General features: G+C 35.4%; 3 protein-coding genes across 4 annotated transcripts; 1 reads left to right on the plus strand and 2 right to left on the minus strand.

Annotated features, from left to right (window-relative positions):
- Positions 1 to 751: 751 nt before the first annotated feature.
- LOC107817356 (putative calcium-binding protein CML44) lies at positions 752 to 1758 on the minus strand. The gene has a single exon (XM_016643159.2). The coding sequence runs from the start codon at positions 1377 to 1379 to the stop codon at positions 927 to 929; it is 453 nt and encodes a 150-aa protein (XP_016498645.1). The 5' UTR covers positions 1380 to 1758; the 3' UTR covers positions 752 to 926.
- A 4663-nt stretch (positions 1759 to 6421) lies between these two features.
- LOC107817357 (putative calcium-binding protein CML44) lies at positions 6422 to 15925 on the minus strand. 2 transcript variants are annotated; one of them, XM_016643161.2, is made up of 2 exons: positions 14839 to 15925; positions 6422 to 6978 (listed from the first exon to the last, which is right to left on the minus strand). In XM_016643161.2, the coding sequence occupies exon 2, from the start codon at positions 6951 to 6953 to the stop codon at positions 6474 to 6476; it is 480 nt and encodes a 159-aa protein (XP_016498647.1). In that variant the 5' UTR covers positions 6954 to 6978; positions 14839 to 15925; the 3' UTR covers positions 6422 to 6473. The 2 variants fall into 2 exon arrangements, with proteins under 2 accessions (XP_016498647.1, XP_016498646.1); XM_016643160.2 differs by lacking the exon at positions 14839 to 15925 and adding an exon at positions 7289 to 8149.
- On the plus strand, positions 11461 to 12369 carry LOC142167164 (uncharacterized). The gene has a single exon (XM_075227323.1). The coding sequence runs from the start codon at positions 11461 to 11463 to the stop codon at positions 12367 to 12369; it is 909 nt and encodes a 302-aa protein (XP_075083424.1).
- Positions 15926 to 17681: the final 1756 nt, after the last annotated feature.

Here is a 17681-nt window from a genome sequence, read left to right on the forward strand (position 1 = left end):
AGGGCTCGAACCAGGATCGGGCTCGAACCAAGATCACAAGTTCGAGCCGAAATCAAGCTCGAACCAAAATTGAGGATTCTAAGCAAGATCGAGCTTGCAGACAAAAGCCGTTGCAATCCCACTAGAGAGAATCTTGGCAGAAATTATGAAAAAGCTGACTTATCATGGGTCTCTCATTGAATGTTTATTTTATTATGCTTGGAGCCGAATCCCTCCACTATTTAAGGGCTTGGTTATTATTTCTGTAGGATATATATTTTTCTCTGAGATTTACATTAGAATGAAAGTATTATGTTCTTCTACAAGAAAGAGTGGCTATCCGAGTTTCTTAGATTGATTCTATTTGTTAAATCCTAAGGTTCACTGTTCTTGATTGCCTTGTCTAGGTTACATTCTCTCCAATCTATATTCACATTTTATTTATCCTTGTATTTTGTATTAAGTTGCACCACATATCTTCGGAACTGCGTATAAATTCAACTCTATCCATTTTTCGAATAAACAACATTATTAAGGTAAAATGAGTAATTAATTTAAATTAAATAGTGCCACATAAAATGAAGCAGAGGAGTGCTTTGAACTGTCAATTAAGGTTGCTGATATTACAAGAAAGAGTCTGGTTTAGTTGTGAAACCAAAATCCTTAAATTCTTGTAATTTGCAAATATAAATATTTCTATACGTTCAAAGTTTTACTTGTCCAAAAAAAATGAACAAACAAGTAGGATAGAAAAGTCATAGACATCCACTTGTATCGTCAGTTAAAAATTTACTAGTAGAATATTAAAAGTCTATTACGACGCGTTTAATTAACAAGACTACAATCACCAGCGGACCATCAACATCATTACAAATGCTTAAAACTAATTAAAACATTTTTCTGGTAGATTGGAAGCGGGATTGCTTTCTAATCCAAATTACACTTTCTTAATTATCAAACATCATATCCTTAAACTCCTCAAAATCAAGCTTCCCATCTGAATTAGTATCATAAACATTAATCATGCTCATGCAATCTTTCCCACATTGCTCATCCCACAATCCTAATCTTGACAATGCACTCTGCAGCTCCTCACAAGATATAAATCCATCACCATTCAAATCGAATACTCTAAAGACTTTCTGTAAGTCATTTTCCAAGAAAATATTTTCGCGCTTGCTTTCTTTAATATATGCCTTTGTGATGGCATCATAGAAGAGGAAAAAATCAATGGAGTCGAGGCTTGTTTTCCCAACAAGCAACTCAAGCTCTTCTTGGCTTGAATTAATGCCTATGGTATCGAGAAATCCCTTTAGCTCGTTGAGGCTCACCAGTCCATCACCATTATTGTCAAGTTTTGAGAAGATCCTTGGCAGATTAATGGAGTTGATTGGAGACATCTTGGTGCAAATTTTGAACAAAATGAAGGTATCGGGCTTTCAAGAAAGCGAATATATAAGGATTAATCGAGCCAGTGAATTTCAGACACCAGATACTTGATGAAAGAAGTGGTATTATTATCAAGTCTTCTTGAAGTTACATGCATATGTCAAGTGTTTATTTATAAGGATGGAACTAGGAATGAATATTTGGGAGAGTTCAGAAGAATTGTCCTTTCCTTGTACGGACTATATACCTAAAAAATAATCACAAAACAATACTTGTGGTTGAAATCTAAGGAGTATAGTTTAGGGAGTTTCTTGGAAGAAGGGGTTATACAAGAGAATAAGCAAACCTTTTAGATTTAATCCAGAACAAAACAGTGGCTTCTGTGTTTTTTCCTTAGCTAATAAAAGATATATTCATCCTTGACTTACATAAATATAAATAAATTTACTATCTAGAAATTTCCTTTGTCTTTATCAACTTCAATCATACTTCGTAGACTTGAAGAGGAAAATAACAGTTTTTTTTTTTCCTTTTGGTTTCATTAACTATTCGGATGCACCCTGAGCAATCTAGATTCACGTCAAAGTAAAGTTCATTAATAAGTTAACATATTAAGATTTAAGTGCAATTGACATCATTATAGAAAATTGTATGGACATTATTTGTTAAGGTGTGCTTGCTATAAACATTCATTCTCTATCCCTTTTTATATTTAGGTATTTGACTCTATACACAATTTAATAATCAAATGAAGCGTGTTTGGTATGACAAAAAAATTTATAATTTTTTTTTGCGGTGTTTAGTTGGTGAGTGAAAGATATTTTCTGAGATAAAAATATTTATTCAATATTATTGATAATAATAAATATTGTTTAGACAACATTTCCGAAATAATATTTTCTGCCGAGCCAAAGATAGCCAAGAAAATTATGCAAAGTGCTGAAGTTCTCCTAACTACAAGTCTACAACAATGAGAGATGATAATACTTTCACATGTCCCTTTATGTCTCTCACCTAATAAAAAGACAGCTTATATATAATTGTTATCGCAACAAGTCATGTTTTGTTTCCCACCCGGTATCCAGTATTCGCATTGGAGCCCAATTATATCCGAATTCGCGCCACATAGGGTCTCATTCGGAGGAAAGCGCTCCCTATTAAGGATTTGCAACAAGTCATGTCAATAAGATAAAGATGAGATATTAAGATTAAATAGGTTCCCAATGCAAAAGATGTCAATTTCTCTGAAATACTACAAAAAAGAATATTACATAAAATAAAAATAAAAATACTTAAATTCGTTAATTTAATAAATAAAGGAAAGGAGATCAGCAACGACTCTATCAACATCATTCAAGAAGGTAGCTTTGGATGTGGCATTTCCATAAGAATAGGTATCGGACACAAAAGAAATCTTACTTTCATTCTCAACCTTGGCCTTCTTCTTTATTTACTATCTTTCGTTTCTTGTCCTTTGGGTGAACTGAGGGACCTTGGCCCCAAAGATTCGGCGCGACAAGTGTGTGACTTATTGGTTAATGAAATAAAAGGAGAATCATGAGTTAGGTTCAAACAGAATTATATTACTCGATATTCATGATAGTGGAAATAACAAATAAATTTGTTAGACACTATTCAGTTTAGACTAATTACCTTTAACAAACATGAACATATGTTCATACTAATTAAGAACAATGGTCCACTTTAAATTGCACTTGTTTCACACAAAACAGAATATTATAAAACACATATCTAGAGGAGTATTCCTTGAACATGTAATTTTCCCTAGAAAATTCCTTATACATGTTTAAGTAACTCACCAAAGACTAATCAATCTAAGAAGTGTATGGAGTATCAGATTAATATTCATTGATTTTGGATTTCTGAGAATTTAGGGGCAGTCAGACCAAAGACTTGAAAATATATGTAGATCCAAATTGGAAACTTCCTTCTTATTATTTACTAAAGTCAGGTCCTCTATATCATAACAATCAACTTCATGCTTTCTTTTTTGGGTCCAATCATTTATTTTAACAAATTCATTGGTAAGATTTCGCGTGCATACCGTGTGTCCGTAGATTAGCTAGACTGGCTCATGTAACACAAGTCATTCCCAAAAATTATGGAAAATCCTTCTAGATATCTAGCAATCAAATTTCTTAATTTTTGCTTGGTTTCTGTATCTTAATTATAGTCTAATTTTTGAAATAATTAAAGTTTAAATATCTAGAAACTGCATGAAAATAATATAAACCACAACTTAACAAAAATACAATTATTTTCAAATAATATTTGGGGTAGGGCTGAAGTTTTCTTGAACTCAAACAAAATAACTTTCTTAAATTGAATCAGTCACTAACAAGTTTACAATAAAACTAGGAGCATGCTCCCAATAGAAGCATAATTTCAAGACTCTCTTGCCAAGCAATAAGCAACTAGATCTGCTTAACTTCAAAAGAGAAAAACACTACAATTTCTCTTTATTATAACTAGAAACGACAATCATCTAACAGCACCCCCAAACTTTGTGAAATTTTCACTCGAAAAGTTGCAAGAAAATACAATTTTCTGAGTGTCATATTCAACTAGACCATCAAAATGTTATTGGAACAACCGGCCGAGAGCAAACACAAACCCATAATTTTAGCAATGCCCAAAGATGAAGATTCTTGACAAGTAACAACCTGAATGTATATATTATTTTTAAAATTTACATGATTAAATAAATGCTTAACAAGTTTATATATGATAAGCTAGTAAATTTAGTGATCTCACGAACTCTATGTGAGAGATTCTATGAATAACCTTTTTAACTTTTTTGCCTATGTTTTTCTTTTGATATGCTCACCTCCGATGCTATTACTTCTCAATGGAATTATAGACGTATACCATTTGTGTCCATAACTTTTAAAGGCCTGGACCTTGTATTATATTCTCAACTTTTTTCCTCCATTTATTTTGACTTTGCTTCTTATCCTGTTGTACACCACCTATAGGATGCAGATAGTGTCACTGTTTATTTCTTCTTTCTGTTTTCCTTCTTATGGAATATCTATCTATGTATTTGCATATTTGCTTACTATTTACTATTGTAACTAGTGTAGAGTATTAACATGTTATTTTACTATTTATTATTTTAATTAATGAAATGTACTAATATGTGTTTTTTTTTTGGTTATAATACAAGATCCGATCGTATTATTGTAAACACATGATACATATCCATAGCTCCGTTAATGAGGAGTAATTAATGGGATCAAAACCAACAGGGCCAACTCGATCCCAGAACAATTAAAATCTTTGCTTTAGGACCTAAAAATTTAAAGTCTCTCATGAATTATAATATCATGTGCATGATAAGATATATAATTCAATTAACAATAATTATTATTAATGACAAATAAATCTTTTGCTCCCCGCTGGTCGTCAATAATCGCTAAAATCATATATATAATTCAAAATGTTATGCTATTTCCTGCCGTAAGTAGGGTACTAATCCTTAATTAATTAGAAGTTTAATCTAAGGCGTGGCTTTTCCATTTTGAATTCTCTAGTAATGCCTTTTTAACACCTTGAAATTACGTTGAATGGACATTTTTACGACCACTTTATATTTTGACCCAATTAAAGTTGCATTAGTTTTTTTAGACTTCCGTCAGATCTTTTTTCACCCTCCTCCTTCCTCCTCCTTCTGCATCGTCTTCTTCTCCTTTCTCCTTTTGTCCCTTCTCTTTTTATTCTTCTTTCAATAAATTATGAGCATACAACTAAAATTAAAAAATAATAAAATATGTAGTATAGAAAATTGAAGATTCATATCGTATTTGTAGTTAAAATTGAGATTGTCTATCTTCAATGATATGGATTGATTTGATTGGAGAAAAGAAAACACTATTGTCCCGTTTTGTTTGAGCTTGAAAAAAAACTTGTTGAAGAAGACAAAGTGATTGATTTTCGAAGGTTTAAGTTGAATCTAGCTAGCGAAAATTATTAAAATTGGTATTAATTAGAAGGTTGCATATCAAAATTTTGAGTTATTTGATGTTGATTTAGACTAATTTTGAAGCAAAACATCATGATGAAATTTTTGCACAATAGTTATATTATGGTGATCGTCAGTAACAATCACCATAACTTGCTCCGAAGAAAAATCCAGCCAAAATCAAATATAAAAACCTGGCATGCGATTGCTAGGAGCTTACTTCAGAATTCTAACTCGGGCCTATTTTCCCACAATCTTTCTTAACGGAACCAAAATTTAATTGGTGACACTCAATAATCATATTTGTGTCATTGACGCTTTTAACACACGCATATATAAAGATGTTGAGTCAATTTACGAGTAGGTTTTCTTGGCTTAACCAAACAAACAAAGCAACGGGGTAGTACAATAAGGAATGAATGGGGAATTCTCGTCCCGCACATTAATTAGCGAGTTTAAATTTTGTGCACTACCCAGTCAAATTAAGTTGATCTATTATAACATATAACTCGCCGTAACAAACCTAATATAATAATTTAGAAATTGAAATAAAGTAATAGCCTATTATAACCAGATAAATTGAGTTGATGGTACAGTTTTTTACACCATCAAATTAAGTTGATCACCTATACTGACCCTTTCCTTCACTATTCACAGATTTTCTCCCACAAGACATTATATAAATACAAGACAAAAAGACCATTTTTTCTTTTTTGGATTTTCAAAATTTTCCATAAAAAACTACGTTATTGATTGCCGATGTTTGCGCTATATTTGCTTGGATAAAAGGATAGAGTTGTTCATGAATATCTCTTAATGAAAGATCATTATTCTTAATTCGCATTGGACAACCTCATCAACTAGAGTTTCACCACACCATTTGTCTAGACCAAAGTAAAAGTAAGCTCCAAGAGCTGAAATGTTTTATGTAGAACAAAAATGTATTAAAGTATATATTTAATATTCAACTTGTTGAAAGAGATTTTGTATTTGTCTAACAAACTTAGTATGGAACATGTTATATGTTAACCCGCATAATACAAGAAGGAAGTTAAACCATACAAGTAGTCATCGCAACAATTAATGTAGAAAGTTTAAAAAAGATGAATAAAAAGTCAATAATTTACAAATTAGGAATACCCTCAGAATTAGAAACCAACATCATGTTCTTGAACTCGTCATAATCAAGAACTCCATCAAGGTTAGTATCATACATATGAATCATGCTTTTACAATCACTTCCTTCTTTCTCATCCCACAACCCTAATCTTGACAAAACTTTTTGAAGCTCCTCACAAGAAATAAAACCATCTCCATTCAAATCAAACACCTTGAATGCTTCAACAAGATCATCTTCCAAATTATTGTCCTCTTTTCTCTTTTCATCCCCATTATTTTTCTTCACCATCGCCTCGTAAAAGAGGGAGAAGTCAATGAAGTTTAGGCTCGTTTTTCCTACCAAAGAATGGAGCTCGTCAAGATCTGTACAAGCTCCAATCTTATCAAGAAGGCCTTTGAGTTCACCTAAACTTACTAATCCATCACCATCTTCATCAAGCTTGTCGAAAATCCTTTGGATGTGTTTTTCGTTTAACATAGACATTCTAACACGGAAAGATTTTGAGGAACTGTAGACGGGAAAAAGAGAAAAACAACAATAACACCTCAATCAGCACTCTATTGCTTCAATTTCTTGTTTCGTAAAGTGACATATATAGAAGTGCTTAAGGTTAGTGTTGTTTATGAAGAGGGATGAAACCCCTAATTATAATACTAACAAAATCAAATTTGACTAGAAATTGGAAACGTATTCCAAATTTGATTTTGACAAACAAAACTGAGTTAAATAAACTAACAAATATCAAATCCTAAACAAAATATATAGGTATCCTTCTCTTGGTTTAATTCCTACGTACATAGGAGTTGAAGGGAACTTACATTGTCCTTTGCTTGGAAGTCTAAAATGAAGCTTCTACGTAGAAAGAATGATGAAGAAATTCTATGGTTTGTTCTTTTTTTATCCACTGGGGAAAGGAGAATTTTATTCCCTGAATTGGAATTCTCCTTTCTCCTCTTTTGCTTATATTCTACTATGTAACTAAGAATACTGTTATGTCTTTATATAGAGCGGAAACAAACCTAGAGAAACGGACCAAATCTTGGTCTCGTACTTGTACTTGGAACCTACTAACTGTATGTATAGAGTTATTTTAATACTTTGTCAATTTGTTCAAATTAAAAGAAAAGTATAAGGTAATAGTAGAAGGAAAAGACGTGCAAAGCGTTAATAAATAAGTCAACGTTGATCAACTCCAGGAAAAGAGTTTGCGGCTATCAGGGGGAATGGAACGATTCTACAATAGGATTGACTTAATTCGATGTGAAACTTAATGGAAATTAACGATGACGAGGACTTGTTGAAAGGGTAATCATATTTTGATTTTCTCCCAGAAGGCAAGTTGAACAGTTGAAATTTTTAGGGGTTGCAAACTAGCTCACTTAATGAGCTTCCTGCCTTCACACCACTAAAAAGTATTAATTTCCGACCGGAAAAAGTAGCCGAAAATTTCCGACGGAATCGATTGGAAATGGTCTAAAACTATATTTTTCAATTTTTAGTAATAATTATGGCAGATATTCCATCCATATCCGTCACAAAATTTGGCAGAAATACCGCAAAGCCATTAGCGACCGATTCGGCCGGAAAAATAAAAAATAAATAAAAAAGTTGCGACCGATTCTACCGCAAACATTTATTAAAATGAGGTTTGACTTTGTTGACCTCATTTGCGACCGAATTGGTCGAAAACCTTTTTTAAACCCCCCTCCCCACCCCTGGCCCCTTTCTTTTTTCTTTCTCTTTTCTATCTCATACTCAAACCTCTCCTCTCCCTCCCCCCCACCCAGCCTGCTGCCCAAGTCCACCGTCACCCCAGCAGCAACAGCTCCACCGGCGACCTCCCTCTCCGGTATCTCCATTGCCGGCGACCCTCCACTGCCCAGGTAGGTATTTCCCTCACCCTCCCTTTTTTTTTTTTTTTTTGAAATACACCGATTTTTTTAATTCCTCATAGTTTGATTTGTAAAAATTGATTATTCTTAGCTAAAGTAAATCTATGACTATTGTTAGTACCTAAATTAAACTTATATGTTGGTAATTTAGAAGTGTCCTTTGAGAAAATTATGGGAATAAGTAGTGGAGGCCCTAAAAATATAATTTGAAACAAAATTCAACAATTAAAATATTTAGTTTCACCTAGTAATTTGGGGATAACATTACCAAGTTGGGGATAGTTTTACTAAATAATTTTGATAACTAATTTGTGAAGTTCTTACATTTCTTTTAGGAACAAGATATGTGCATAGCATAATTAATGAGATAATGTAGTTGTTTATTGGCTTCTTCACTGTTTTTAGTATAAAAACATACTTTAAATAGAAGAAAACTCAAAGGGAAAGAAAAAAGTTAAAAATGAGATGAATAATTCATGTAGATGGTAAGAACTTTACTTAAAATGGAAGACATGACACAACTATGTCTAATGTTATGTTTTCCATTATTAACAAGCAATGGAACTTAAGAGCACAATTTAGTTCATTCAACTAGTTCTTAATTAATAGCTTGAAAAGGACGGATTTCAGAGCGAGAAACTCTCACTTCTCACTACACACAAAATGGAGAATACACCCAAGACACCTAACATACCACCGGAACCACCGGATATTAACCCCATGGAGGAGGATACTAACCCAACGCATCCTTACAAGGAAATGCTTCTAGACAAGAAGGATACTTCCCAAACGGAATACTACAGAATAGAATTTGATAAATCAGGATGCGAGGTAAAGGGCAAGGAAAACCTAGGCCCAATCATCCTCTCTCAAGATGATAAAAACCGGTTATATGAGCCATGGCGCTTCTCAGTCATTATCAAAATTTTTGGTAGAAGAATGTCACATCATCTCCTTCGATCCAAACTAATTGTACTATGGAACCCCTCCAAACAGTTAATCTTGATTGACCTAAGATGTGATATCTTTATAGTCAAATTTGAAAAAGAAGAAAACTTGATCAAGGCAATACACCAAGGCCCGTGGTTCATATCCGAAAACTTCCTCTCAGTTAGAAGGTGGGAACCAAAATTTGTCGCACAAGAAGCCACCCTATCCTTTACAATATATGGGTGCGACTACCACAACTACCAACTGAATTCTACGACAAAGAGATACCGGAAAAAGTTGGAAAGAAGCTTGGGAAACTTCTCAAAGTTGATACGTGCACATCAGCTATGCTAAGGGGCAGATATGCGCGAATTTGTATACAAATCCCACTGGAAACACCAGTTGCGACATCCGTCACCATTGGAGACCATAAGCAAGTGGTTGTATATGAAGGGGAAAACATCCTCTGTACAGGATGCGGGAGGATAGGACACACCCTAAAAGTGTACCCACAGGCAAAAGCCCCCCCTCCCCACCACAGGACCAGCATAAATGCTCCTCCTCTAAAGCCAAAGACGATGAGGAAGAGGAGTGGAAAATTGTAGTCTTCCCCAGAAGAAGGAAACAAGGGCACCCCCCACTACAACGCCAACCAACAACCCAGGGAAAGAAGGGAAAAGGCACCAATTCAACGGAAGGCATCCAAGTCCGAATGTTTGATGCGAACTCCGATAAGTTCCTTGAAACAAAAACCTTCCGCTATAATTCAAAGCCTAACTTTGTGCAGGACACCAACTCAAATCATAGGATAAGGGAAAATACTTCCCTCCCCATGAGCCAGCCCACTAGGAATCAGCCCACAAGTGAGCGGCCCAACACGAGCACGAAAAGGAAAGCGGGGCCGGAGGGGGAAGACCCAACTCCTAGCAAAGACAAGGGGCGTACACCTCAAAAAGAGGGCATCCAAACGGCCACCAAAGGTAACAAAACAACCGGCCCAATGGGTCCAGGCGGGGGGTTTGTCAACGCGTCAGAAAGCGGCCCACCAAAACCCCAAACTCACATCTACCAAAGAGGGCCACACTCACTCCACGATCATCACTACCAATGATGGCCCCTACAGCGCTACATCAGCTCTACCAAACAACTCTGCAAAAACCCCCCTCAATGGATACTCAAGTGCCACTCCTGATAAACCACCAAAGCTCAGGTGATTTGACACTTTCCGTCAACTCAACCGGATCCTCATTTAATTCTAAATCCAGTGTGTTAAACACAGGTTACAAAATACACAGCACGAGTGTCGATTTAACCTCGTTATCAGTTATGACCCTTGATTACCCCCAAAAATCCCCTAATTAACACCAGCCCAAAAAAAGGAAAACCAAAAAAACCCAAAAATGGATCAACCCACCAAACCCCCAATCATTCCGACTTCCATCCCTCCGCCACAAGACCACACAGGCGTCTTGGCTGGAGATTTCTCTCCACGGTCAGGGACTCTGCTACAATTTTAAGCTAGGAAACCAGCCGATAACTCTCATAATCCAAAACCCGGCCCATCTGGCAAAGGTTACAACAGAAGCCCTAAACATGGGTTTGGCGATATTTGGAGTTCAGTTGTGGCAATCAATGGTGCTGCAAAGCAGTTTCAACCCTCTATTGCCAACCAACGACACGTCGTTAGTACACAATCTCATGCAACAGATCTTCAACACCATTCCATTCTTCCCAGACCAGCATCGCCACTATGGAGAAGGAACTCCAGAACTCTTATTGCCCAATGAGAACGGACTCCCTATGGCTAGAGGCAGTAAAGGCAGTAGAATTCATCGTGGATTACAGCGAGACGCTGATTCTTCTCTGTCCCAAAACTCTTGCCAGATGTGGATTGAACATGTCCTCTCATCAGAGCCAGGGGTGATGAAACCACTGTTCACTCTGACTCCAGTCATGAGATCTCAGACGCCATTAGCGAGGAGGAAGGAAATGATGCCTACCCAAAGGAGGGACGAGGCACCGGCAGGAACTACGCAGGCAAACCCAAACCCCCTAATGAACTTCATAATATGGAATGTTAGGGGGCAAACAGTGCGAAGTTCAGGAGACACTGCTCGGAGATGATCAAAATGCATAAACCGGCCATGCTAGTGTTGTTGGAGACCAAGATGGCGGATCACAAGAAGCTTACAGAAGACCTGCAATATGACATACATATCCAGTTCCCAGCAATGAGACACTCTGGGGGCATCATCATTATGTGGAAAGAGAACATCCTTCAGGTAGATGAAGTATTAATTACATCACAAGGTATCCATGCAATGGTCAAGGTATTACCCTCCAACCTCTCTTGGTTGTTTTCGGCTATTTATGCAAGCAACTATCTAGAGGATAGGAAAACCATTTGGAAAAATCTGATAAACATCTCTAATAGCATAAATGATAGTTGGTTTGTGGGTGGAGACTTTAATGAAGTATTGAAAGCAAAAGACAAATTTGGGGGTAACTACATTAACACAAACATAAGTAATCTGTTCTGGAATTGTATTAATCAGTGTAGAATAGTGGACCTAGGCTATAAAGGAAGTAAATACACTTGGTCTAACAAGAGATACAAAAACAAGACCAGCCTAATCCTAGAGAGAATTGATGGGTGCTTTGTTAATAATTGCTGGATAAATGAATTCCCTGAAGCTTTTGTAACCCATTTAGCTAGGACCCACTCTGATTACTGCCCCCTCCTTGTTAAACTCAATAATAACACCCAAGTTGTTAATGTCAAGCCCTTTTGGTTCGAGTCCATGTGGTGCAGTCACCCAACCTTCCATACCTTAATCCGGGATTCCTTCCCAACTCATTCCACCTTAATCCCTTCGTCTCTAAGATTCAAGAATAATGTCATCAATTGGAATAAGCATAACTTTAATAACATATTCCACAAAAAGAAGAGATTGTTGGCCAGGATTGCTGGCATCCAGAAATCTCCTAACTACCAATTTAGTCATTTCCTCCTAAACTTGGAAAATACTCTAATCGAGGAATTAGACTCAATCCTTAAAAATGAAGAGGATTTCTGAAAATTGAAAGCTAGGATAAGCCGACTCTCTAATGGGGATGCCAACACTAGATTTTTCCACACCTTTACTCTAAATAGAAAAAGGAGAAATAGAATCCTCTCCATCAAAGATGAGGCTGGGAACTGGCAGCATGATCCTCATGAAATCAAAGACTCCATTGCCAGTTTTTTCAAGGATCTCTACACTTTTTCACGCACTCAATCCCCCCATCCACACTACCACTCCTGGTCCTCAGAATCCATCATTATCCACTGTGCAAAAAGCCAATATGGCTCTCCCCCTCAGAGATAGTGAAATCAAAAGAGCTATATTCTCATTCAAGCTCTTCAAAGTCCCGGGACCGGATGGATTACATCCATTCTTTTACCAGAAGTACTGGGACATTGTGGGAAAGGATCTCATCCAATTCTGCAAAGAATGCTTCTCATTTGAAACAATGCACCCCAGTATGAATGAGACCATCATGTACTTAATTCCAAAATGCCCTCAGGCCTCCATGCTAAAAAACTTCAGGCCCATAGGTCTATGCAACATTGTCTACAAAACTATGACTAAAATCCTAGTCAACATAATCAAACCATACTTGGCCCACATTATTGGTCCCAGTCAGGCAAGCTTCCTCTCCAACAAGAGAGCCTCTGATAATGTTTTCATTGTCTAGGAATACATCACCCACTTTAGGAAAATGAGAGACAAAATACCTCGCATGATCCTAAAGATTGACTTGGAGAAGGCCTTTGACAAAATTGAATGGTCCTTTATTAAGGACACTCTCCACGCCTTCAACTTCCCCACTGGCACCATTAACTCATCATGTCCTGTGTAAGCTCCTCCTTCATCTCTATTCTAGTAAATGGGGATCAAACACCCCTTCAGACCTATTAGAGGTATCAGGCAGGGTGACCCCTTTCCCCTTGCCTGTTTATTATGTGCATGGAGAGACTCTTTGGTCCCAAGATCTCCCACTTATTCTTTGCTAATGATCTGACTCTATTTGCAAGAGCTGACCAAAAAATCTGCTCCACAATCATCAGCACTTTAAACTCCTTCAATCAGGCCTCAGGCCAAAAATCAATCTTGCAAAATCAAGGGTGTTCTCTGCCAATTGCCAACCCCACCAAATGGAGACCAACTCTAACAGACTATCCATTCAGGCCTCAGCTACCTTTGGTAAATACATGGGGTTCTCTATTTTCCATAAAAGGCCAGTCAATAGTAATTTCCAATTCATTATTGATAACATACATTCCAAAATGGCTGGTTGGAAAACTAACCTCATAACATGGCCGGGAGAACTACCCTAGCAAAAGCCTCCCTAAACAGTATCCCTAGCCATGTCATGCAATTCATCAAATTCCCTAAAAAATAACTAAGGAAATTGATATAATTCAAAGGAATTTCATCCGGGGCACCACACCAAATAGGAAAAAAATGCACCTAGTGGGCTGAGACTGTTATACCCCAATTTAAACTGGTTAAACTAAGGTACAATATATAGGTAATTCCAAGTTTGATTAAAATTAAGGAGTCGCCACCGAATTATTTCTAAGGTGAATTAGGACACATAATTGATTAAAGTAATTTAAAGTATAACTCTGTTAATGGTCTACTTAACCTAAGATTCTAGGTAAGGGTTCAATTAATCTAAAGGGGGTATTTTTAAAGCACCCTTTAAGATCCATATCAAATGGTTAACCGATCGGATTAAAGTTAATTAAAGCAAAGATTAATGTTATGTCTAAAGAAATCCACAAGTCTAGATGTGTAAGAAAGAGTATATTAACTTAGTGTATAAGAGTTGGTTAAACCCACGTTTTTGCCCATTTGTAAAGCTTAAAAATTAAATCTAAAAGTTCAAATAAGAAGACCATAGTTGAAAACCAATTTTATTGCCTAAAGAAGAAACGAGAGTCACTATCTTAAGCACACTCAGTTTTCAATTCTAATACCTCGAATCTAAATCAAGTTAACCAAATTCTTAATATCTCTATGTCTAGATGTTGTATTAGTATATGATAAAGAAGTATACTAAGATCCTAAATGATAATGAGCGCTAGTTACTAACCAATGTATTGCCACTAGGTTTAAAAATATTGACTGCACAACCACAAATAAAATAATCATATAACTAAACTCAGAAGATATTCACACAGAGGTAAAATGTTAGTCACTAATCATAAAGCAAAGAATAAGGCAAAGGAGAGAATCTTCCGCTCTCAAACAGAAGAATGAATAATTTTATGACTCGTTTTCTAGCAGTGTAGAAGCTGGACGTGCGTGCGGATATGCGGCAGCCGCGTTGTTGAGTCTCAAAGTGTGTTCATGTGAAACAAAGTACAAAAGGAAGAATGAGAAAGAAGAGCTGAATATATATTAAGCACTTAAGGAATTTTTCTTTTAAAAAAATTAATATCCTAGACTTCTGATTGAACGAAAAAAATAGAACAGACAAGAGTGGGAAGAAGTGACCGTTTGTGGGGCAGTGAACTGGGTCGGTATGGGTGTCGAATCTACTCTCTGGAGCCGAATGAGTTCCGAAACACGGTCAAAGTTCACCGAGACAGAAAGAAAAAGTTGTATAGAAATTCTTAGAGTTTTTGAGAGATGATAACAGTTTGTATGATGTAGTATTGACGGATCAGAAAGTTAAGAATTTTTATGGTCTTTCTCATGCCGTCCAACATGGGTTTCGGCTGAGAGCCAAAGATAGTATTTATAGAGGAAGGTTAGGGTTCTTCAAGAAGTGATTTTGGGCGAGCCGACGCTTTGGAATTCGAACCTTTAAGGGACTTCACGAGCTCGTGTTTTGGCTCCAAAAGATCCGTTGGATCACTGAAAATTCTGCCGTAGAGAATCAAAATTCCAAAAGTTCTTTCGACTCTTATGTTGACCAAATATAGTTGCAGATGAAGATGGGGAAGTTTCATTTTCATTAAAATGGGGAGGGAGAAGAAGAGAACAAAAGGGGCCCATGTGAGAGTGAAAGGATAAACCTTAATTTCTCTTGGTTCTATCATTTGGGCTAGGAGGGTCATCTGAATTGGGCTGAATAGGTCTTGCATTTGGTTCTGGCAAATTGGGCTTCGCAGGAAGCTAATTTTGGGCTTTGGTGGGTTTTCTAATGTGATTTTTATCATCCTATACACTATTTGAAATTTTATTACCATCCCTACTCAAATTTCAATTTAATTATATAGGCATATACAATTTACTAATTATATACACTTTAGGAACTAAATGAGTATCCATTTATATTAGGAATTGAATAAGAAATTAATTATTTCTCATCCTTATTCTCTCTCCCTCATGCGCTCTCTCTCCGTCTCTCTCTCTCTCCTGCTCTCTCTCTGTCACTCTCTGTCTCTCAATCTCTCATTCTCTGTTCTTTTCTCAATTTTCTTCCTTTGATTTCCTCTATTTTTTATCCTTTCATGTTGTACATATTTTAAATGGAATTCATCAATGGATTTTAATCGTTTTACAGTTTTAACTTAGCAATTTCCTTTCATGTTGCACAATTGGTGTTCAAACTGAAATTGTCAATCAATAAATTTTGAAGGTGTTTGACTCTCCACCATTGACAAATATTAAAAATTTTTGAAGCTTTGAATTCGAATTTGGATTTTCAAAATTTCATATTGAAACTTGAAGAAGAAGAATACATGACATACAATATACTTACAAAATTGTTGTAAAATTATAGTATAATTGTATGTAAATTATATTTTATTGTGGTTATATATATATATATTTTTTATTTGAATATTGTATGAAAGTTGAAAAATAGTTGTATAGTGTATGAATCGTTGTATAAAACGTGTATTTAAGTTATCAATACAATCTTTTTACATAAAGTTATTGATATGTATCAAAATTGTATTAAGAGATAAGGTTTTGATTGGAATTTTAGAGCGGAAGAAACACACACCACATACAAAATATATACAAATCAGATACAAAATATACAAAAAGACATATTATATAAAATTTGTATGAAAATTGTATTTAAGTTGTATGGTGTTGTAGATATATTTTTACTGGGTAAAAATAATGTATGAAAGTTATAGATAAGTTGTAAATAAGTGTATACTATATAATTAGTTGTATAAAATTTATTTTTAGTATATATGTTGTTGTAGATGTATCAATTTGTATTAAATTTGTACGAAATTTATCTTTAAATTTGTATGTTGTTGTACCATCAAATTGTAAAATATTAATTGTAAGTACGATGTATCCATTTTAGTGCTGATTTAAATAGGTTTCATTAATTTATGATAGATTAGTGTATTGGATAAGTTAACCAATCAAGTGAAGCAGAATACTTTACTAGCCCCGCACGATAGTTATTAACCTCGTAAAATCTTTGGACAAATTTTGATACATATCAACAACTTTATGCAAAAAGATAGTATTGATAACTTAAATACAAATTTTATACAATGATTCATACATTATACAACTATTTTTCAGCTTTCATACAATATTCAACTAAAAAATATATATATAACTACAACAAAATATAATTTACATACAATATAACTATAACAGAATACAGTTTACATACAACTTTACTACAATTATGTAAGTATATGGTATGTCATGTGTTCTTCTTCGAGTTTCAATCTGAAATTCAGCCAAAATTAAGTCTAATCTTCACCAAATACCCTTAAAATTGAGATATAAACTCCAAACAATATTCCCACTTATTTGCAACAACACCCAATCCAAACAAATAATGGTTCTTGAAAACCCAAATTTGAATTCAAAGCTTCAAAGCTTTTTAATGGTTGTCAATGGTGGAGAGTCAAACACCTGAATACTAAAAACTCTTCACTGCTCATCGTCGAGGAGGATTTTCATCCAACTCATTTCATCCAACTTTGGACAGTAGTACAGTGCTTCAACAGAGCCATGTAATGGAAAAGTCAATCACCTTCAAAGAGTTCAATACCAAATTTAATTTGTGACTGGTTCAGGCATTTTGTAGCCAAAGTTTATCATTCCGGGACTCATAACCCACTTGATGTTCAAGCCAATCTTGCCAATCACTCAAGCTATTCCAACAACTCAGCACGATCTAGGATTGTATACTTCGGGCCTACACTTTTCCGATGACGGGAGTTTCTATTGCCATCATCAGATACTCTAACGTGGTTAACACCGTTGTTCCCTTCAGATATGCCTTTTTTCAAGCAAAGAATCCTCTAATTTAAGGCACTAATAATGGATTGGGAGCCTTTTAAGGTGGAATGTATATAATTTATAAGTAATCCTTGTTTAGGGTGGATAATATACAAAATTAAGATAAT

The sequence above is a fragment of the Nicotiana tabacum genome, chromosome 12 (assembly GCF_000715075.1).
Source record: "Nicotiana tabacum cultivar K326 chromosome 12, ASM71507v2, whole genome shotgun sequence".
Taxonomy (NCBI): Eukaryota; Viridiplantae; Streptophyta; class Magnoliopsida; order Solanales; family Solanaceae; genus Nicotiana; species Nicotiana tabacum.